Genomic DNA, 22,470 nt, shown 5'->3' with positions numbered 1-22,470 from the left:
ATTGCAATTTCAATTTTGAAAGGAAGGCTTTAATTACTGAAATAACAAACTGAAATAGTTCCATATAAATTGATTTGAGGTTTTTTTTAAAAAAATATTTGGCCAATTTTAAATAAGTTATAATAAATGCAGATCAGTTTCATTGAGCTTATTGCTCCAAGTTACCCAGGTGATTATAATACTGAATTGACCTGGATCTTCTGAAGAAATACTGAAGGCTAATTCAAAGAGTTAATCTCTGAGGATTTATGCCAATCTGAAACGTTATTTACATCAACATAAACTAATGGCTTGAAAGCAATCTATAAACTAATGTAAAGGATCTGAGGAAACCATCCGTGATGGCTATTAAAAATAGATTTCCACTTCTATTATTCAGGGACCATACAGATATATTCATGGTCAACTCCTTATTCCTCAAGCAAATTGATGAAAATAAATATTGGCCTTATGTCGACAATGAGCCCATCAAGTCAAACAGTTCTAACGAAGGGTCATCTTTGTACAACTCCGTTTGCCTCACAGATGCTGATTGAAATTTAAATGAAAATGCTAGAAAACAAAAGCTGCCTCTACAATCTTCTATTTTAAATACTACGTATAGCAGCTGAGCAATTTCAATTTTTATTTTTTAATAAACTGCTAGTTTAACAAAATGGGATCAATTGAAATTCAATGATAACATTTTCAGTCCTTTGTTAACATTAATTATGTTTCAGTCAAAAATAAACCAGAATATGATGGAAGTGGAAATGCTGCTTTGAACCATCCCACAAAACCATATCTATCTCTATAGTCACCCAACGGTGACTTCATACATAACAGGAAATAGTTTGTTTGAAGGAGACTATATAAAGCTACACAAAAGGTGCACTGACTTACTGGAATGTCTTTAGTTTCCAGGATAAAGGCAGGTACGTGTCGAGCTGATAAAGCCACCCGTATGGCATAGCGTATCCTCTTCACCAGATTCGCTGTAAAAACCTGATTGTTGGCCATTTTCAAGAAAAGAATGACTCTTTCTTCACCATCCTTGTTGTACTGTGGGACACACAGACTGTCCATAACCTCCTCAAAAGCTTCAACTGGAAGACAAAATGACAGAAGTTTCTTTCAGACAGGGAAAAAGAAATAGATGTTGGTTTTTCCAATGGATGGACATCTTAGCTACCATATAAAAGATTTGTTAAGCATTCCAAAAGCTGTACAATGTAGCTATGTTGCGCATTTCAATTCCTATGTTAGGAGTGAGAAACAGCAAAATCGGACTGATTGTTTCTTATTTTTGAAACTTGCTCCTTCAAGCCCCAAAAATGAAGACTTTGTACAGATGATTTAAAGTTGAGAGAACAGGACTGTTGTAACATTACCCACCATGGCTTCACATGAGATATGTCTTAACTTTTAATGTGACTGATATTACTGTGTTGTGCTTGCAAAAAAAAATAAAAACTCATCTTCATCGCGCACACTTCACACTTTAGTGAACTTTCCATTTCCAAGGTATCATAAATTCAGGGATTTGGAAAACAATACATTTACTGCACTATCCAACATTTTCATTTCCAACAATATTGCTAACCCCAACATCAGGAGTCATAGGGTAAGAATTTCTTCGAACCCCAACCCATAACTTGCAAATGATTGTCAGAAACCCCAGATAAACAGCATAAACAGATATATGTGTATACATATCTGCAATACAGGAAACAGGCCAATCAGACCGACTGGCTTATTTTAGGTTTTACATTTCTCTGCAGCCTCTTCCTACTTTAATCATCTCTTCCTTTCCCTCATGTTCGTGCTTTATCAATTCCATTGCTGCGTTTCACAATTTATGGATTTTACTTAATTCTTTGAGTCTTATATTCTATTTAGTTTCAGACCTTTTAAGTAGTGAGAGGCTTATTCTGATCAATAATGTAGGATGTTACATGTTGCTAGATATAATCTAATTCATCATTATCTATCCAATCAGCAAGTTTGATTACATCTTCCTGTATTTTGATACAGGCTTTCTTAGTCACCATCACCCCATTTCAGTATCACCTGCAAGACATATATTGCTGAGCCAAAATAACTTATGAACAGGACCGGTCCAAAGTACAGACCCTTGTGTGGCATTACTTTCCACTTCGCCAAGCTGAGAAACTTCCTTTAACTCCTACCTAATGGTTACTGTACTTTCAATGTATTCTGCATCTTGGACCCTGACTCCACACACCTTTGTCACAAGTTTCTTATATGGTCGCCTTATCAATGGCTTTCTGATCATCCATGTATGCCACTCACTGCAATCCTCCCTGCTCCTTGTTAAATAGAGATGTACAGCTTGCAAACAGACACTTTATTCCAACTCATCCAGGCCAACCAGATATCCTAAATTAATCCAAACCCATTTGCCTGCATTTGGCCTATATCCCTCTAAACCCTTCCTACTTATATACTCAGTGTGACATATTCCTGACAAAGTCTGTTTTTGAATTTTTTTTCTATCTTTAGATTATTTACTATTTAATGGAATAAGAAAACGTCTGTTGTCCTCTGTACCACTGTCATTAAGCAATGAAATGAACAGAAATGTAACATTTGAGCAATTTTAATTATGCACAGCCAATCTGCAGAACCAGTTTCATATCCAAGAGAGAAATCACACCATTACGTTGCCAAAGATTTCAAACCAGCTTCCTTCTGGACTGCCTATCTTAACCCACGGCAGATAAAAGGATAAAAGCACTAGCTAACTGAAATACAACTTCAATACCAAAGAGAAAAAAGACTTTATCTTTCGACACCATTACATCCAAAAATGTTGGAAAAGAAGCAAATTTGAACCAAGTAATCAGGAACTAAAATGGCCATTAAGCTCTATACTGGAATTCAAATGCATTCAATGAAAAGGTTGTTTAAAAATATTCAATTATTGGAAAAAAAATTGCATCAGACTTCCATACTTTAAACATTACCAATATGGTAGATTTCAGAGCTTCCAAATCTCACTCCATTTGGATTCAAAGTGCCATCACTGTAGAAAGAGGAAACACATTTAGAGCACTTTACCTTGAACAAGGTAAAATAAAAAACAGCTTTTATCACGAGTAATTTTGTAGGATAGGGCACAAATTACCAAGTGATTCTTCATCATTGTTTCTAGGATATGTCACTAGAATTGTTTCAGGGTCAAGAATCCTAATAAGGCAAGTGATGGAATCAGGTAGAAAGAAATGGATATTTTAAACTGGATCAGAGATTTGGAAATTTTCAATCTATTACATCCACCAACATTAATTGATGGCAATTTTATGTTTAGTTTATACTCTGAGTCTAACAGATTAGTTTATTATCAGCTAAAATGAATTGACACTCTTAGGTCTATTACAAAATGCTGCATTTCTCAAACAACGGAGTGTTGCTAAAATTGTTAAGGTCAGATCCAGTCTTCGACTTTAAGTCAAATAGGAATTGTCTATTGCCTTCGATTGTTGGCATGGTAAGATGGTCAGTAATGCAATTTTAATTAACTAAAAAGAATCTGTGTTGGTCTTGCATCTTACCATGCAATATGTATAATTAAAGATGTTCACATTTCAAGGAACTAGGTGATAGAACTAAAGTCAAGCTTTATCCCAATTGAAGGCTCCTTTGACAAGCAGCCCTGTGTTGTGTACAATGGCAAGTTTGTATTTGCTCTGATTCTAATGTCAGTGGTTCAGAACATTGGCTTAAAAATATGTGACCATAATCATAACAGTAAGCCGTTAGGCTAAGCAGGGCTCAAGAAAGGGAATTGTGCATAGTGCTTCTCTCTGGGGACCATGTCTTTAGGGGGATGGGATCTGAGTTTAGGCATCTGTCATAAGTGATGGTCAGAGTACAGCAATCCCCATACATGGCTGAGGCAGAATTTTGAGGAGCTATCCTCCAATCACAGGCTATTTCTCAACTGCATTTGCTACTGATAGGCTTACTAATAAATGGAGGCAGTGAGATTGGCAAAGGAAAGGCTGCAAGAGGAGAGGGAAGGAGGTGAGTGACAAGTTTTAAAATGTCAAAAGGAATAGCCAACAAATAAAGAGGCAGGAAAAGTTTACAAAGTTGTGAATATACAGTCTTAAGCTTTTATTGACTGGCTGAAGACTTGGCTTTTCGGTGCCTTTGAAAATGAATTTGCCCCCTTTTGCCTTTCAACAAGGGAATTTGAGCCAGTCACAGGAAAATATTGAACAAGAACAGCTACCCGGAAATTTTCTGTTATTTCTTCATACAGGAGGGAGACAGAGACTTAGGCGCTCTCCCATTGCAGACTGGATGTTTCTCCAGAATTATCCTCTGGCCACTTGGGTAGGAACCAATCTAGTGTCGGTTACTATGCTGAGCCCATGATAACAAAGCACTTGAAAAACAACCAATCGGATGGTCTGATTGATCAAACTGTGACCATACACACACACAGTTTAAGAAATAGTTCTAGTTTGGGCTTAATCATTAACAAACATCCACAAAAATGTTGTATAAAAAGAAAGATGCCACACTTTGTAGATGGGTAGTGTTATTTCTACGTCTGATGCTATGCATTATGTATGCTTAAGATAGAATTATTACCTGGCAGCTTAATACATGACTGTATATACATGTGAAGTTGTTATATTTCTGGACTGCATTTAAAACTTCTCAAACTCACCTTCGACCAAGCATTACAATTCCTCCAGTCTTTGGATTTATTTTGGCATAGTCACCATGGGCCCAAACTCCTAAGTGTGGACATTAGTAACAACTATTATGATAAATGTAGCAGTTGTAGTGTTTTTCATACTATCATCATACATATGTGGCAACAAATTATTAAAGTATGGAGCTACTCAAAAGCCTTCATTATTGCAAATGAATGTAACATCAGAAGTTGAGCACTTTTAATTCTTTCTGTCCAAACCAGAGCAAGAAAAATCAAAAGTCCACATCTGGCCATATTACTCTTTAGTAAAATTGATACAATCAGATCTCTGCATGAATCTCTAAATAGTCAAATAAACAAAAAATGCCACAACTGTGCTTGTTTACAGCAACATATTTTATATGCATCAAATGACACTTCCACAGCCAATAAGTAATTTGTTAATTGAGTGTGGCTATACATTTATTAATAAATATTAAGAGACTTAAAATAATAAATTGACACATGAATGAAAACCATCAGTGTTCAATGTACGATACATTGATCTGATTTGCACCAAGAAAAATAGCACCAAGTATGTATCCAATAGTATATTTCATACATATAATATCTAAAGGGTGGGAGGGCATTAAAATTATAATTTAGTCAACTGCCATTTTATTTGCTGTATAATCAAGTGGGGTCTGAATTCATATTTAGCAGAATGTCATCAGACATGCTCCATAAATCCTAAGCACTTGTAATTCTAATGATCCTTCAGAGTGATTATGCTAGTTACATGTGGCAATTAATGATTGCCTCAGATTATTCTCATTTAGTAAATAAAGCATCATCCTGAGAATTAGCACAAAACTGACTTAGCAACTTGGAAACATTGCAGAAGAGCATTCAATAATTGTGGTTATTAGACAGACCAGAAATTACCAAAGAATGTGATTCAACAGCCTTGTTTAATAGGCATGCAGAGCAACAGACTGCATGTCAGAGAAAACTCCAAGGTTAAAAAAATACAAAACTTGCAACCATGTTCCCAACAAAATGTGATGAGAATTAGATCAATGCAAGTTTTGTTTCCACCAGAAATTCATCCAACAGTCACAGTAAAATGGTAATAGACAAATTAAAGTCTAAAAGCTGGCATCAACTGTAACAAGACTCATCATTGAATTAAACAAAGTTCTAAATAATTTGCAAAGTTACTGCTTATGGAATGCAAAACATAAAGAAAAAAAATAGTCAAGATTTGACACAGTTCAGAGGATAGTAAATATCTTTTGGATATGGATTTTAATTTTGAGTCAGAATATTCTCTAGCCATTTGGAACCATAAGAAATTTGAAGATTTGCTGAAGATATGTTCTTTAGAGATTGATTGTAGAGTGTAACTCTTAACAGTAGGATAGACATACTGCTCCTGGGTACGCAACGCAAGTTGTTGAGTGAAAATCATAGGGTAGGTGGAATTGTTTAGATTTGTACAATTACTTCTTTTATGGGATAAGGTAAGCAAACTTTCACAAAGAACATTATGTGTTCCTACATTCAACTGTTCAATGTGTACAACAGAATATGGAATAAATAAAATCATTTTAATTTTTAGTCCTTTTTATTTACATTACACTTGGCATGAATCAAATGAACATATGACCTACCCAAGCTAATTTAATTGTTTTACCATGACTTTAAAATTTGGCCAAAAAGTCATCACTAAATCCTCCGTCCCATAACCAAACAAAAACATTTGCCTGATTTAAAAGATTAAAATGCTGTAAATTCTGGAGCAATGTGAACACTCCAAAATTAAGTAAGAGCTTGCGTTTACATTGCTTTAAGACATAGAAAATGTAATAGGAAGATTTCACAGTCATTTACATTTCAGAAACTTAGTCACTGTTGTAATGCAGGCAAAAGGTATTTTCAAGTGTTCTGCACATACCTGGGAATTTAGCAAAGTATGCCTTGTGGTATTTGATACCACTTTCATCATTCCAAAAATGTGTAGGCTGACACGGAATGGGTGTAGTGCACACCAACTCTCCACTTTCCCCCCACAGAACATTCCCTATGAAGAAAAGAAATAAAACAAGACAACATTTCCATCCTTCCAGTTTATTATTCTGTTTTCTGGTAACTTCCTGTAAGCTCAAGACCATATATAAATATTCATTACTCTCAACTACTCATTGTGTCAACTGCATACATCCTACCACTTAATGTTACAGTGCTCCATATTACATTCATTGCCTTTTGGTGAAGCAGAACCAGACAGCTCATCAGTGAAGAAATGGAAAGAACAATCCAGAGATTGCCAACAGGAAAAAATAATTTTAATTAGCCACTTTTGCCATACAACTATCAGCAAAATAATGAAACACAACTGCTGCAGCATGAGTCAGTAATGACTATCATCAACAATGTAATTATGAGGACAGGGCGGGGGGGGGGGGGGGGGGGGGGGGGGGGGGGGGGAAAGAGGGGGGGATGAAGACCAGTTCTCCCTTAATAAGGGATTCTCACTTACAATGGCATTCGAGAGTTAAAAACAACAGTAACATGCTGTCCAAGTCAGCTACAGTGATTAAATGGGAGGGGCTTACCAGTGGGAGATGAGCAGAATGCAAGTATTAACAAGGGGAGAGGAATTAAAAAAGTGAATGCCAGCATCTAATTGGAAGAGAAGAAAAAAAAATCATCTTGAATTGGGGAAAATAGCACAGAATGGACTGTGAGGTTCAGCAAGGATTTAGTGTCTTTGAACTCAAAATTGGAGAAAAAAGTTTGGATGGGGGAAGTGGAAATTATATTCTTTTAAAAAGTGAACTGCTTTTGTGAATGAGAGAAAACGAGTGAAGGAGCTTTCGGGTAAGCTATGGTCTGGGACAAATAAATAAGCAAACATGAGCCTTTGTGAAAAGACTAAATGAGGCAACCAAACTACTGGCCTTAGTCTTAAGTTGCTGAAAGGACTGTAAAGGTAAGCAGGAAGATTGAGATGCAGGGGTTTCTGGAGTTCCATAAGCAGAGCTTAATTGGTTTATTGTTCCAGAACGAAAGATGGGCAGAAGGAGACAAGATGCAATGGGGGCCTGAGGTAGAGAAATAAAATGGGGAGGGATCCAGGCTAGAGATAGTTGCAAAGATACAAAGGGGAATTTGAAGACCAGGCTGATGAATTTCAATTCAATTTATTGTGAGAGGGTGAACCAATATATAATCAGTGAGGAGGGAAGCAACAGGCAAGTAGGTGGAACAAGGTGTGGGTAGCAATTTTTAAAATAATTTGGTATATTATCAGTACTGACCTGAATTGTCAGCCTTGATTTTTGCACTCCAGGATCCAGGAGTGAGATTTGAACCTGGAACCTTAAAGATTTAGAGTCAAAATCTCTATCCAGAGATCAATGGCCAAACAGTGGCTCAACACAGGCAAGTGTGCCAATGTTATTTTAAGGAAACACTCGAGACATTTTAGGCTTTCCCATGTACACTCGCTTCAAATTTTCTGAAGTTCCAGCAGCCACAGTCATAAATTCAGAATTTCATAGTCCAGTTAGTCCCACCTGACCAAGTTGCAATGCTTCACCATCTCACCACCTCAAATAATCATCAAGTGCGCACAGGGCATCAACATGAAAGGAACAGATGATGTGACCAAAAGGTGGAATAAATTATAATAAAGTCTCTGCACTAACCTTCGTCATTCCAAATTTCCACACCCATTCCCAGATTCCTTGCTTGTATCTCTCCTCTGTAGACTGGGATGGTGAAGTTCTGGCCCATGAAACATGAAATGATGTCTGTACCACCTGTAGAAAAAAGGACAGAGAATGAACTTACCATTTGTCCCTCCAAGAGTCATAAATGTTGTATAACTCAAAATGAATTTCCTCCTATTAAGATCTGAAGCCCTACTTCTTCATTGCAGGTATTCTGCTCCTACCCACAAACACAACATTGAAAACACTACGAACAGCTCTTACTTCTTATGGAAAATGATCACAGAGTGGCTGTTCCTTTTTTTGCCTATCACAAACACTCAAGTTGTGAGTTTATACAGCAAAACACGTTAAGCGAAATGCTACTTCACATTTGTCAGTGTGCATTCTGGTACTTAGTACAAATATTAGCAAGGAATCTAACGCTGTATGACACAGTTACTGCATTTAAATTGCACCTATTAGAATTATGAGACTTACAAGATTGCTGTGTTTTGGGGAATCTTTGAGGTAAAATGGCAGGGCATGGAATACAATGGTTAAATCTGTTTTTCGAGCCCAACTGAGTTTGTTCAGCACAGGGATGACATGGTGGCTTATAAGGTACTGATGCTTAAACTGGAAAATACAATTAGAATGAAACTGAACCATTATCTAGTGTTCGTTTAGCTTTCATTTGGGCCAATTCCAAATTTGACTTACGCCAATGAAGAACACAATCTCGGTTATCCGAACATCAATTATCTGCATTTTAGATTATCCAAACAAGATCTCAAGGTCCTGTAAAAACATTATCCGAACAAAATACTCCCCATCTGTCTCATTTGGATAATCGAGGTTGTTCTGTCATTTCCAGATTCCCTCAAGTTCCATCCTGGTTTTTGACTAGTTTTACTGATCTCGAGATCAAGTTTCTGTTTTTTCCCGAAGGAAGGTACAATGAAGGGGAAAATAAATCAGGGATAGCTGATCAGTGCCTTTGATTAGAATTGTATATTCATTTATAGACATCAGAACGGCCTTGGTTCTACCTGTTAAGTCTCCACCAATTCCTGTTACTAAAGCACTTTTTCTTTAAAGCACAGATTCAGAGGCTCCCATGAAAGCTCTCCTGCCCATGAAATCATGCCCTATATGTAGTTTTCCACTTTTAGTAGAAGGAAAAGTGAAAGGAAATGTGCAAACACGCAAAGTAGCTCAGTAGCCAGATTGTGTATCTGGATAGACGGTTGAATATTCCTTATTTCAAAATTTCTAAGACACAATTAAGTAAAAGATATTCCTTATTAGACTTCACCTGTGCAGTATATAGCAAGGAGTTTATAATGTTTACTGTGGCAATGAACGCAACTGTCACTCTTACTTTCCATTACATCAATCACAATGGAGAGCATTTCAGTGCTCATATACAAACAGTGTGAGCACATCTGGCAAAATATGCACAATGGCACCACACAGTGGTACCCAACTGCAGCAACTATGTCGTAGTCACTATCACTCCCCTGCCACATATTTTGTGAAGCAAACCGATGTGCTCCATGGGAGGGTAAAAAAAAATTCCACCTCGAGGCCACAAGAAAGACATTACAACTTTTACAGGAATATCATTTATTGAGAACTGTGAGCAGCATAATCATTACCCTCAACAGTAACATCTATAAAGGGCATAATAATGTTTCCAAACCGAAAATTAGAGAAGAGAAACGGCTGTTGGAAATTAACTTCTTGTTTTGAGGAAATAAACTCGCTGAAACATATTGTAGGTAATAGTCTACAGTGACCATATAAATGAATCTTCTCGACGCACTGTGATCAGCTAGTTGAGTTTCCTGCATAGTTATACCTTTTGGGAGTAAGCCTTTAAGTTGTTATTTATTATAAGTCAAAATCTAGTACTTACTACTCTGTTTACCCAAACAAGCGCAATATTTTTAGCATTTTACTATTTAGGTTTAATGTGCATTCTGTCCTTCGCACTTTTAAATCTTACTATGGAATAGAGGAAGATCAAAGGATACCACAATTAAAGAAACTGTTGAACTATCTATCACATCGAGACAAAATCAAATATTCTATTACACAACACAAAGTATAAGTTGAACAAATAAATAACGGCTCTGATCTGATTTGGATTGACACAACCATTCAAATCTCTGAATTGACAGAGAATATATCACATTTTAAGGAGGTACAATTTATTTGTGATGGAAATTGGACTGAGCAGCCTTCAATCAGCTATGTGCTTTGGAGGTCTCATTTGGATTACAGTGACGCCAGAGGTTTATGCAGCATCACAAAAAAGAGAACTGCCACTATCAATGGCTCATCAATTACTGCATCTTTGTTGAATTTACTTAATTAATCTCACTGACCACAAAGTAGGTTTCTGAATATTATTCAGCAACTGATTGTGAAAACTAGCATAAAGCTAGATAGCAATTTCCAGTGATATGAATATGATTACGTCATAGTCAACATAAGCTTCAGCCTTCAATAAACCTTAAGAACTGAATTCTGTGTGCGACATCATAAAAAAAACTAAATAAATTTTCCCAACAAATCTACAGTATCCATTGTAATGCACATTTCCAAATAAGGTAAAAAAAAAGTCGTGCAGTAACTGTTTATATCATCATCCCTGTGGAAAACTATTATTTCCCAGAGTTAACAAAATGATGCAAACATGATTAGCACAAATTATAAAAACAAATGTAACCATGCCAAAAGAACAACCATTTATCAGTGTATTGAAAATGCATTAATTACCCAACAAGGGAATTCACGAGCTCACAGATCCTGGAAAGGTTTCAGTACAGCAGCTCAAACAATACATTCCACACAGTCCATATGATTAATTTAATTTGCTTCAGAAAAATCACGTAAAGCAATGCTCCAGTACTGTTAGCTGGTTTGCATTCATTTAATTATAGAACATTGTCAAGTAATATCATAAATCATTTAAATCTGAAAAAAAGCATTGATTTAGTGGTGTAATTTACTGCTCTGAATTTATAGGGACCAACCTATTACCAGGAGTTGGAGATCAGGCATGACAGAAAGTGATTAAAGCTAACAGCAGAAAATGAAATGAGTTTTTAGGAGATTTAGCCATGTACCAGTTGATTCATCTTGCAGCTTTGAGGGGCTTGGCTTGTCTGAGCTGTTAAGTAAGCTCTTGTAACTGATAAAAGATTTTATTTTGGTACAATTAAATCCTTCACCCTGACAGATTTCCATCCCTTACCACGTCCCGATTCATGACTGTAGGGATTAATTAGAATTGGATTCTGCTGCAAATTTTCAGTTCAGGGCCCAACCATGTCAAGCAGGGAACAAGATTTTGTTGGAGTGGTAATTTTCTCCAGGCAGTAAAATGGTCCATTTTGCAGCCTTGTTAAAATTTACAAAGCCCACCTTATACATCTTGGCAGATTGAATTGCCATCCACAGAGGGAATTAACCTCTGACCCACATTTCTGTGGCTGAAGAATCTTTTGCTCTTTTTCATTGAAATAAAATAGTGCTTAAGCCTAGCAACCCAGAATTAACTACATTTATTCTGTTCAGTGAATACTCTCAGATCCTGCACTTCTTTTTAAAACATCAACTTTTACCCTGTGCTGAGGGTGGTGAAGTCTTTTTTTCTACAAAAAGATAGAGCAATGTGTAATCGATGTACTGTAACAGCAGAAACTGGTCAACATTTTACACACCACTGCTTTGGCTCAAGAACAGTAAACACAAGTTAAATTAGGCAGATAAAAAGCATTAGGGTATGAGTAAGATAGACACTGTTCATAACTGTGCATATGGGATCAGACATTTAGATTGACATCAAACAAGATGCAGAGGCTGGAAATAGTGTGAAATATAAACAAGTGTTCAAGATGCTCATCAGGTTAAGCATCAGTGTAGAAAGAAAAAAAAGTTAACAATTCAAGTCTGCAACCCTCCATCAGGACAGAGCAAGGTTGAGAATATAATAGGATTCGTGCAAGGGTGAGTCAAGGAGGAAGGGCCAATCTGTGTTTCAGCGAAAGGAGGGAGAAATTGAATGGCAGAAGAGATAGCCCTCCAGTGCGAAAGAAAATGGTGAGGAGGCAAGAACAGAACCAAAAGATGTGCCCAGGGAAGGTGTGCTACTGGTCTTGGCACTGGGTTCCAGTGAAGTTCAATGGAAGCCCCAATTAAGCATTTTACTGCCATCAGTTCAACAACTTCAGACTGTAATCTCCTGCCACATTTTTGTTTTGCTTTCAGTAAACAGCAAATCTGATTTTTGTCTTGCTCCATCACCATTCTCTTTGTCCCTAAGACTAACTTTTCTGTCATTCAATCAATCCTGCTTTAGACCCAACCATAGACCTTCCTATTGTCCTTATCAAACCTATTCCATTTATAACTTTGTTCACTTCTGAATACAGATTACGAAGCCATAATGTTAATTTTTTTCTCTCTCCGCAGATGTAGCCTGACCTTTACGGCTTTTTCTGTATCTGTTTCCAGTTCCATTATTTGCAGTACTCCACTTAGTGATCTTTAAATAGTATAGTTTGGCCTGGAACCAGAAGAGAGGGTCGGTGTTGGTGGTAGGGCTACAGAGTAGGGCTACATTTACCACGGAAGTAGGGATTGGAAAGGGCATTGGCTTCCCAATACGTAGCTCGAGAAAATAACAACTTATCCAAAAGTTACCACTGAATGTCATTTGCGACACCTTCAGATTCTTAAATAAGCCCAATGTCTTGACGTCAGTTATCTTTTGATCACTGTGTAAAGAAATACTTCCTGAAATCAATTCTAAAACTGCCTGCCACAACTTTGAACCAGGTCTGTGCTGCCCTGGCATATCTGAAAGTATTGCTTCCAGCTCAGTTTCACTAACTCATGACATATCCTGTCGATCTCCAAAATGTGAGATGACTTATTCGGAGAGTAATGAGCTCAGCTCATTAAATCATTTGCATGGTTTTTCCTTTGTGCACTGCCTATCACCTTAGCTCACCACTATATTGCCTTTCAGTCTAAGGTAGCCATCTAATGTTGTGGGAAAGACATGTCTGTAGCACTTGAAGTGTAAATCAGGTCACAGCTCTGTGCACTTGCAGTCTGATCACTGGAAATAGAGGCTCACCCAATTTGGCAACGCCACCCAGCATCAGGTTTGTTCCACTTGTCCTGTTTGGCCTTGACCTGCTGCCTCCCCTACATTCTGAACTTTCCCCACCCCTTAATGACGTTGACACTGGTGAATTTGGAAAAATGAGACTCTGGACATCAAGAAAACAAAAAGGTCAAAATCTGCAATCACGTTTTTGAGATGAGAATATCACAAGTGAGCAGCATCAGACTGGTCTTCCACATGCCAGAGAGAGAGAGAGAGAGAGAGAGGGAGAGAGAAACCAGTCAGCAACAAATCCCAACAGGGAAAGGCAGAGCAGGTAACTGGTGGATCCAGCTCACCACCCCCAACCATTTCCCTCCTCTATTTCATGGCAGCAAATACCTGCTGCCTACCACCACTACACAGAACTCTCCCACGCCCCCCAGAATTGATCACAAACACACACACACACACACACACACACACACACACACACACACACACACACACACACACACACACACACACACACACACACACACACACACACACACACACACACACACACACACACACGCGCGCGCGCGCGCGATTCTCCAGTTTGGAGCACACCAGCAACTTTTGATGTGATGAGATTGCCTGGACACTTTGAGCACAAGGGCAGGCCCCACATCATGATTTGACCAGGCTGTATCACAGGGGTCTTAGCTTGCTCCTTTAGCTCTCACTCACCTTACACCTACCTGCATACTCAAAACACAAGGGCGGCATGGTGGTTCAGTGGTTAGCACTGCTGCCTCACAGCAGCAGGGACCTGAGTTCAATCCCCACCTTGGGTGACTGTGTGGAGTTTACACATTCTCCTTGTGTATGCATCATTTTCCTCCCACAATTCAAAGATGTACAAGTCAGGTGAATTGGCCATGCTAAATAGCCCATAGTGTTAGGTGCATTAGTCAGAGGGAAATGGATCTGGGTGGGTTAGTCTTCGGAGGGTCTTGTTGGGACGAACGGCCTGTTTCCACACTGTCCAGATATGAAATATCACTGCCTCACCTCAGCTTTTTGCAACTTGCTGTCTCATTTAGAATTTAAAAGGCTCACTAACCTCTGTCATGTCTTGCCTTTTAATGTAGAAACAAAGCCAGGTAACTTGTCATGGTTATCAGCAGTCTTTGGTCAATGTTGCTGCACAGCACCATGCTTCAATCTCACATCTGTATCACGTGAAACATACTGCTTGTGCTTCAACCAATAGGCCATGTCTGAAAGTCTGAGGGGAGGAGTCCTTGGTCAAGTGCAAGAAACCAGCCTTTAGTCAGGAGGTCACATCACCATAAGTAAATGCCATCATTCGATATCAATCCAGGGAGTTGGACGTGATGAGTTGACCACTTGAAGCGTGCCAGGGTCAGGGGATCTGCACTCTTACAGCACAGGGAGTCCGTCTACAGTCCAGTTCAACCAACCCAGGAATTGGTGGAAAGTCTGTCAGACAGCTGCACAAGATCAGTCAGGGTCTGCTCATCCATCAGTCACAGCTGTCTTTCCAAGAATGCAGCAAAGCCATTGCTTGTCTTCCATGCAATGCTGTGCAAGTGAGAGATGGGCAATGACACTGTACCTTAGCCAGTGTTGGAGATCAGAATGCCATTTAATCATGTCTAGTGTAACTGCAATGAAACACCTTATTCTAATGGGATCATCAGAATTTTTGCTCTACAGTTGGAGGATATACTGAGTCTAAGGGAAGAACAACGTGATCCTTGAGAAGTGCAGCACTTTGCTGAGTAAGAACACGAGTATGTGCTTCAGACAGAACAGCACCTTCAGCTTTCTTCAGAGCAGGAGGCTCAGCCACAGAGACACAGGAAGGACCTCTTTTGGAAGCTCATTCAATAAAGCAGTGTCGCATGAAGTCTTCTTTCCCTGACTGCAAATATTTGGACTCTGTCAAAATCAGCATCCCCTGTATAATCCCAACCGCAAGTGCAGCTTAATGCCTTGATCTTTCCTTAAAGTTCATTCTGTTTTAGAAAAGATGACATTAAAACAGTTGGAAGCAATCATAATATCCAACACTCTCCTTCAGTCAATCCTCAAAGTTTCATGCTAGTACAGGCACAATGGAAAGGACAGCCATCATTCTGACAGCATTATAACATCAGGATGCCAAGCCATTGTAACTTCACTCTCATCGATGCATCTAAAATAAAATTTACTCACAAAGCTGATGACAAAAGTAAACAAACATTTATAAAGGTGACAACATATTTATAATGAAAATGTCACCTTTACCCTCATAAGGTCTTTGTTTTCCTTTCTCTCCCACCATATCTCGGTGCTGTCCCAGTGTCTGCAGCTGGGGTGGAAACATCCTGCCATATAGTGGAGCCTTGCTCATGTGAAGACAAGGTATTTGTGGCCCAGATATTCTGTAACCTGCCAGGTAGAGGTTCACCCTTCTCACTTTGAACTCCATAGGGTTGAGGGTGGCAGGCAGGAGCCAAACACCTCTGGAGTGTCCTGAGGAGATATTGCCTGGGTGTCTGTAAGTGGTTCCTCTTCCAGCTGGGTATCCACTGGCACCACTCTCTTTGGGAAGGGACACCTGGAGTTAGGTCCAGATACTTTGCCAACCTATCACCTTACCACTGGTAAAAACTGAAAAAACTGTGGATGCTGTAAATCAGAAACAAAAATAGACATTGCTGGAAAAGCTCAACAGGTCTGGCAGCATCTGTGGAGAGAAATCAGAGAGTGAACGTTTCAGGTCAACTGACCCTTCTCCAGAATCACTGGTGTTGAGCACCAATGGCTAGGGAGAATCGGAAGTCTACACTATTCATTAGAAAACAAACTTCTCCTACTTAAATTTCCACCAGGTGGCTCAGTAGTAAATCGCAGTACACAGTGGCTTATTTATCCAGATGGAACTTCATCTGTTATTAACCCGATCCGTTGCAAACCTGTTACAAAATCTCAGCTGCCTTCAATGTCTGCTTCTTTTGCACAGCCATCGCCATCCAACACAAACTTCCTGCAATCTGTCAACTAACCAACGTATAAGGAGGTGCCAATTCATCTATGTGCATCATCTCCAAGTTTTTCAGACGTTTTCTTTACCTATCATTATCTCCCTTTACACTGACCACTTCAACATAGCTACCTGCTGTTTACTTCTTTTGAAGAGTTGTTAATGCACATTAATGGTACACACTGACCTTTACTTTCAAAAGGAGTCATTTAGGAGTACTTAAGCTGTTTTCAAAGTCTAGGTATGTGACTCTGGCTTTTTTCTGATAATTTGGTAAGTTGACTTCTAGAATAAGTTTGAGACATCTCAGATCTACCTTCTTCTAAAACCATATTTGCTGCATTCATGGGTTCTTCAGAAAGATCTTGTATTAATAAATTATCTTTCACGATCTTAGGGTGTCCTGAATGTAGTCACTGCTGTAATGCAGGAAGTATTGGCAGCCCATTTCTGTACAGCAAGATTCCACAAGCACAATAATGGCCTAGATGATGTGCTTTAAGTTGAGGGATAAAAGTAGGTCAAGACTCTAAGATTTCCACTGCACTTCAGTGCCTTGGGATCTGTTATATCTTCTAGGAGAAAGTGGATGCAGATGCTGGCGATCAGAGCTGAAAGTGTGTTGCTGGAAAAGCACAGCAGGTCAGGCAGCATCCAAGGAGCAGGAGAATCGACGTTTCGGGCACGAGCCCTTCTTCAGGAATGAGGAAGGTGTGCCAAGCAGGCTAAGATAAAAAGGTAGGAAGGAGGGACTTGGGGGAGGGGTGTTGGAAAAGCGATAGGTGGAAGGAGGTTAAGGTGAAGGTGATAGGCCAGAGTGGGGGTGGGGGCGGAGAGATCAGGAAGAAGATTGCAGGTTAGGAAGGTGGTGCTGAATTAGAGGGTTGGGACTGAGACAAGGTGGGGGGAGGGGAAATGAGGAAACTGGAGAAATCTGAGTTCATTCCTTGTGGTTGGAGGGTTCCTAGGCGGAAGATGAGGCGCTCCTCCTCCAGCCATCGTGTTGCTATGGTCTGGCGATGGAGGAGTCCAAGGACCTGTATGTCCTTGGTGGAGTGGGAGGGGGAGTTGAAGTGTTGAGCCACGGGGTGGTTGGGTTGGTTGGTCTGGGTGTCCCAGAGGTGTTCTCTGAAACATTCCACAAGTAGGCGGCCTGTCTCCCCAATATAGAGGAGGCCATATTGGGTGCAGCGGATGCAGTAAATGATCTATGTGGAGATGCAGGTGAATTTGTGGCGAATATGGAAGGATCCCTTGGGGCCTTGGAGGGAAGTAAGGGGGGAGGTGTGGGCGCAAGTTTTGCATTTCTTGCTTTGCAGGGGAAGGTGCCAGGAGTGGAGGTTGGGTTAGTGGGTGATGTGGACCTGACGAGGGAGTCACGGAGGGACTGGTCTTTTCGGAATGCTGACAGGGGAGGGGAGGGAAATATATCCCTGGTGGTGGGGTCCGTTTGGAAGTGGTTATATCTACAAATTATGTCCATGGTTTCACCCCACGTGAAAGACTGCTGCCCCTATATGTTTGAGATTCAGGATTGGGAAATTAAACCTCAAACTTTATGACTTTAATCTGAGACTGTGCTTAGAACAAAGGCTGTCATTTAAAAGGCTTTCTTTAAATCTGAAGCTTTGATTTCATTAGTTTTCTCAGTATAATCGCAGAATGTCTATTGTTTGTGCTCACCACATTTGCCTAGTTGCAGTCTACAAGAACTTCAATCAAAATGACTGACTAACAGTACTTCATAAATCATTTCCTTTGTATATATGCACAGTGCATCAATTCCTAGAGATTTGTTTGTTTTCAGCTTATCTTAAGCCTCTGTTCACAAACACAAAATTGGAACGCATGACGACTATTTGTTGGTACATTGTTGCCTCCTCTCCATTTAAATAAAACTGTCATTAAGTCCATTAACTGAGTTATTCATCATCCTCGCATTGAACTGTATACAAGCTCTTTGGGATCCTAACTTGTTATGGCTGGTATATTTTAAACATCATGTACATTTGCTGTGAATTCATAACTTTTACCCATTTTTCCTTAATATTCCAAAATTTCTCTTTATAATCTTAAACACAATCTATTTGCCACTCTCTTCCCCTGTCATGCTAATGTTCCAAATCTTATTTCCTAATTTCCCTTTCATTTCTTTTCTGTCTCTCCATATTATATATTTCTATTTACCAAGCAGTTTACATATGCAATGGTTCTTGGTATGCAACAAATTATTTTTGTACAATATCAATTTGTCCTGAACATTTCAAAATTTAGGTCAACTATTAATCTATAACAACTCAAACAAACTGTAAATCTGCCAGTGTGTGAAGGAAGAGAAGACAGGCTAATGTTTTATGTATTGGCACTTTGACAGAATTGAAGCTGTGTGAGTCCTTGATCTGGTGCAGATTCCACATCTAAACATTGTTTTCTTTCTTTTCCCAATGCGATGCTCTTCTGCCCATGCACTCTTCCCCTTCTGTCCCATTTTGCTCTTTCAGCCATCATAAGCCACACTGATTTGAATGCCTCAGCTGTATGTGCCCTTTCAACATTTCTCCTTTCCACCATAGAAGCATTTCCATATATAAATAGCTAGATACATACATCATAAAGATGGGTGTGTTATATAGCTAGAATCCATATTTTCACATTAGTTTATTTGTTTGGAATTCCTTCTCCAAGCAGTGTTTAAACAATTATAAGCTTACAAGTCTTAACCTAAGAAATCAGGAAAATTGTGAATTTAATTTAAAGGACCCAAACAAAATAGATTTCTTTAATGCTCAGGATTTATCATAACCATTAGAAATTTAATTCACTTAACTATTTTTACCATCAATGTCCAGATACAGCCCCTTTCTAATCAAATCAAACTTTAAAATGACATCTGCCATAAATAGATAAAACTAAACAAAAATTGATATTATACATGACTTCATTCTATATTTGAAGATAATGCCAAATCCAGGTGTTTTAAGGTTACCATTTTTAAGTGCAGATTCAATAAAAATGGATTTTAAAAAAAAACTAAAACTGTCAATCTGAAAATCCCAAAAAGATGTATATTTAAGTTGCATAACTAATAGACAATAAGATTAACTATAATTGGATTAAAAATGCATATGTACTTAATAGTATAACATGGACTAGATCATCTGACCTGATGAATAGTAACTGGAAAATAGCAATTATCATTGTTCAATTTAGATCCAGCCTTCAGAGGTAAATTTTTTACGCTTCAGTGAATTCTGATTCTGGCAAAGTTTTGAGATGGATTGATTAAGTACCAGCAATCCTGATGTGTACAGCAACTGAAGCATAATTTTTCATATGAATCCATTAAAAACACTTCACAAATCAACCGATTCCAAACTTGTGTTTTGCAGATGTTCTCTACGCATATTATCATGTGCCGCAACCACATGCAAAAATAGTGTTTTATGTTCTTAACTGGAGCATGACTGATGTGGAAATCAAAGTACTGAGATATTCACATGGTTATAATTTCTGTTGGTGCCTGAACTACAGAATTTCTCCCAATGACATACCTCTTTGCCTATCAGCGATAATATCTCATTTGCATCCAGAGAATTTGCTACAACTTTTTATTTCTTTTATTCTCTCATAGAATATAAGTACTATTGGAAAAGCCAATATTTGTTGCCTATCCCTAAATGACCTTGGATTTAAGTGTCTTGTTAGACTATCTCAATTACGAATCAACCACGGGGATATCCAAGATGGTCGCAATCCAGTAGGTCTGCCCTGCTGAGCTCTGCACCAGAACCCAGGCAGACTGGTGCATTCACACCTCCCCCCTCCTTTCTTAACTATTTTGGTAAAAATCATTAGTTTTAGATCCCCAGAGTTGCTGTATGTCAGTTTAATTGAGTAAAGATGATGATCAAGGGAAAAGGACAGTGAGGATTGCAACAAGCAGAGCACTCCCCTGCAGCTACAGACACGCCCGCAGCCACAGCCTTGGCCTCCTCGAACGTCCCAGGGGACTTACCTGTGGAGCACAGCCTGGTCTCAGAGTTCGTGAAAGTTTGCACATTCTCCCCGGGTCTGCGTGGGTTTCCTCCGGGTGCTCCGGTTTCCTCCCACAGCCCAAAGATGCGCAGGTTAGGTGAATTGGCCATGCTAACTTGCCCGTAGTGTCAGGTGAAGGGGTAAACGTAGGGGAATGGGTCTGGGTGGGTTGCTGTTCGGAGGGTCGGTGTGGACTTGTTGGGCCGAAGGGCCTATTTCCACACTAAGTAATCTAATCTATTCAGCGATGGAGGAGATCCGGACCAGGCTGGAACCAATCTCGGCCATGCTGCAGAAGCATGACCAAGGAGATCAAGCATCTCGGGCAGTGTGTCGTGGAGGTGGAGCAGTGGACCGCAGCCTCCGAAATCACAGGAGAATCCTCGGTGGGGCAGGTCCAGGCCCTGGAAAGGCAGGTATGGACCTTAGTGGAGCAGGTGGACAACCTCTAAAATCAAGGCCTTCGGAAAAACAACCGCTTGATCGGGCTGGAACAGGAGGAAGAAGGCCCGCTAATCAGTTTTTGGAGCAATGACTCCCGCAGTTTTTGAAGCTGTAAGTCAGGGTAGGCCGGGTGCGGGTCGAGTGGGCCCATTGGGTCACAGTGCACAGACCCGGGTCAGACCAGTGCCCCTGCCTGGTCCTAGTGCAACTCCAACACTATACAGATAAGCAAATGTTGCTAGATACTGTTAGAGCACTGGGGAAGGATCCACAGGCTCTGATCTACAAAGGATCAAGAATTAAGTGTTTCCAAGACTTTTCTGCAGCTGTGACCCACAAGAGGAAGGCTTTGAGGAGGTAAAAAGACTGAGGGTCTTGAATATTCAGTACTCTGCAAGAAATCCAGCAACATTACATTTCAGCCACATGAAACATGGGTCCGTGTTTAATTTTGACTCATGGGAAAAGGCAAAGGACTTCCTGAACGCCTTAAAATAGACTAGCATAGCTCAAATAATATAGACAATAGTGTTCACTTTGTTTCTCCCTTACTTCTCTCCTCCCATTATCCTGTGTTTTTCTGTCATTCCCTTTTCAGTTCTCCCGCTTGATACATGATGGCGGGGTGGCCGGGAAGAGAGGCGGTTTACCAGGATTGCCCAGGCTCAAAGTACGGGTGGGACAGCCTGGGTGCCCACTTTTAATTTTCTCATTGTAAGATGCATGCAACGTTTGTTTTTATACTTTGTTTCGCCTGGGTTTGGGGCACGGCTTCAGCTAGAAGGAGCCATGTGGAGTTAGTGGGTTGTGCGAGTGCCCCTGTGGGCAAGGAGGAAAGTTTCATCTTATTTGTTTTATATGTTGGTTCATTATAGAAGTAGTTGTTAGAAGTTTTGATTTTGTAGCTGTATTAAGTTTAGCAGAACTGGTTACTGTTTTCGCTCGGCGCATTATGAGCGGGGTTCCGCCTTCCGCGAGGGTCACTGGCTGTTTCGGACAGCTATGGCTAATAGTTTGTTTAAATGGTGCACCTGGAATGTTATGGGGAATCATTCACTGATTAAGAGGAAAAAAGATACTTTCAAGCCTTAGATTGATGTAACCTTGCTCTAGGAAATACACCTAACCGACAAGGGACACAAAGTTATCGCAGGGAGGATTCGGACAGGTATTTTACTCATCCTTCAATTCCAAAAGCAGAGGAGTTGCTATAATCGTTCAGAAAAATCTCCCATTTCAGCTGTTAGACCAGATTAGGGACAAATATGGGTGGTTTATGATCCTTAAAGCTTTAATACATGGAGAGGAGTATGGAATCTTGAATGTGTATTGCCTCCCGGCTCACCCGCTCAAATCTTTAACGGATGCGCCTTCAAGGTTGATGACCCTTGGGGCGGGTCATACAATTATGGGGGAAACTTTAATCATCTTATGGACCCCCCCGGGGTAGACAGGATGTCTC

At 39.7% G+C, this 22,470-nt stretch overlaps 1 protein-coding gene across 2 annotated transcripts in view; it reads right to left on the bottom strand.

Moving 5' to 3' along the window:
* aacs (acetoacetyl-CoA synthetase) overlaps positions 1-22,470 on the bottom strand; it is a 153,838-nt gene that overhangs the window by 1,867 nt on the left and 129,501 nt on the right. Inside the window, exons 13-17 of one of the 2 annotated variants that reach the window (XM_072587394.1) lie at positions 8,365-8,478; positions 6,609-6,734; positions 4,682-4,751; positions 2,967-3,025; positions 883-1,085 (exon numbers count right to left, since the gene is read on the bottom strand). In XM_072587394.1, coding sequence (XP_072443495.1) covers positions 883-1,085; positions 2,967-3,025; positions 4,682-4,751; positions 6,609-6,734; positions 8,365-8,478 — 572 coding nt within the window. Of the gene's footprint in view, positions 1-882; positions 1,086-2,954; positions 3,026-4,681; positions 4,752-6,608; positions 6,735-8,364; positions 8,479-22,470 lie in introns of those variants that run through there. The other variant, XM_072587395.1, reaches the window with a different exon arrangement.

The sequence above is a fragment of the Chiloscyllium punctatum genome, chromosome 17 (genome assembly GCF_047496795.1).
Source record: "Chiloscyllium punctatum isolate Juve2018m chromosome 17, sChiPun1.3, whole genome shotgun sequence".
Classification (NCBI taxonomy): domain Eukaryota; kingdom Metazoa; phylum Chordata; class Chondrichthyes; order Orectolobiformes; family Hemiscylliidae; genus Chiloscyllium; species Chiloscyllium punctatum.
The sequence above is the reverse complement of the archived record's forward strand: the minus strand, read 5'-3'. Positions and strand labels throughout refer to the sequence as shown.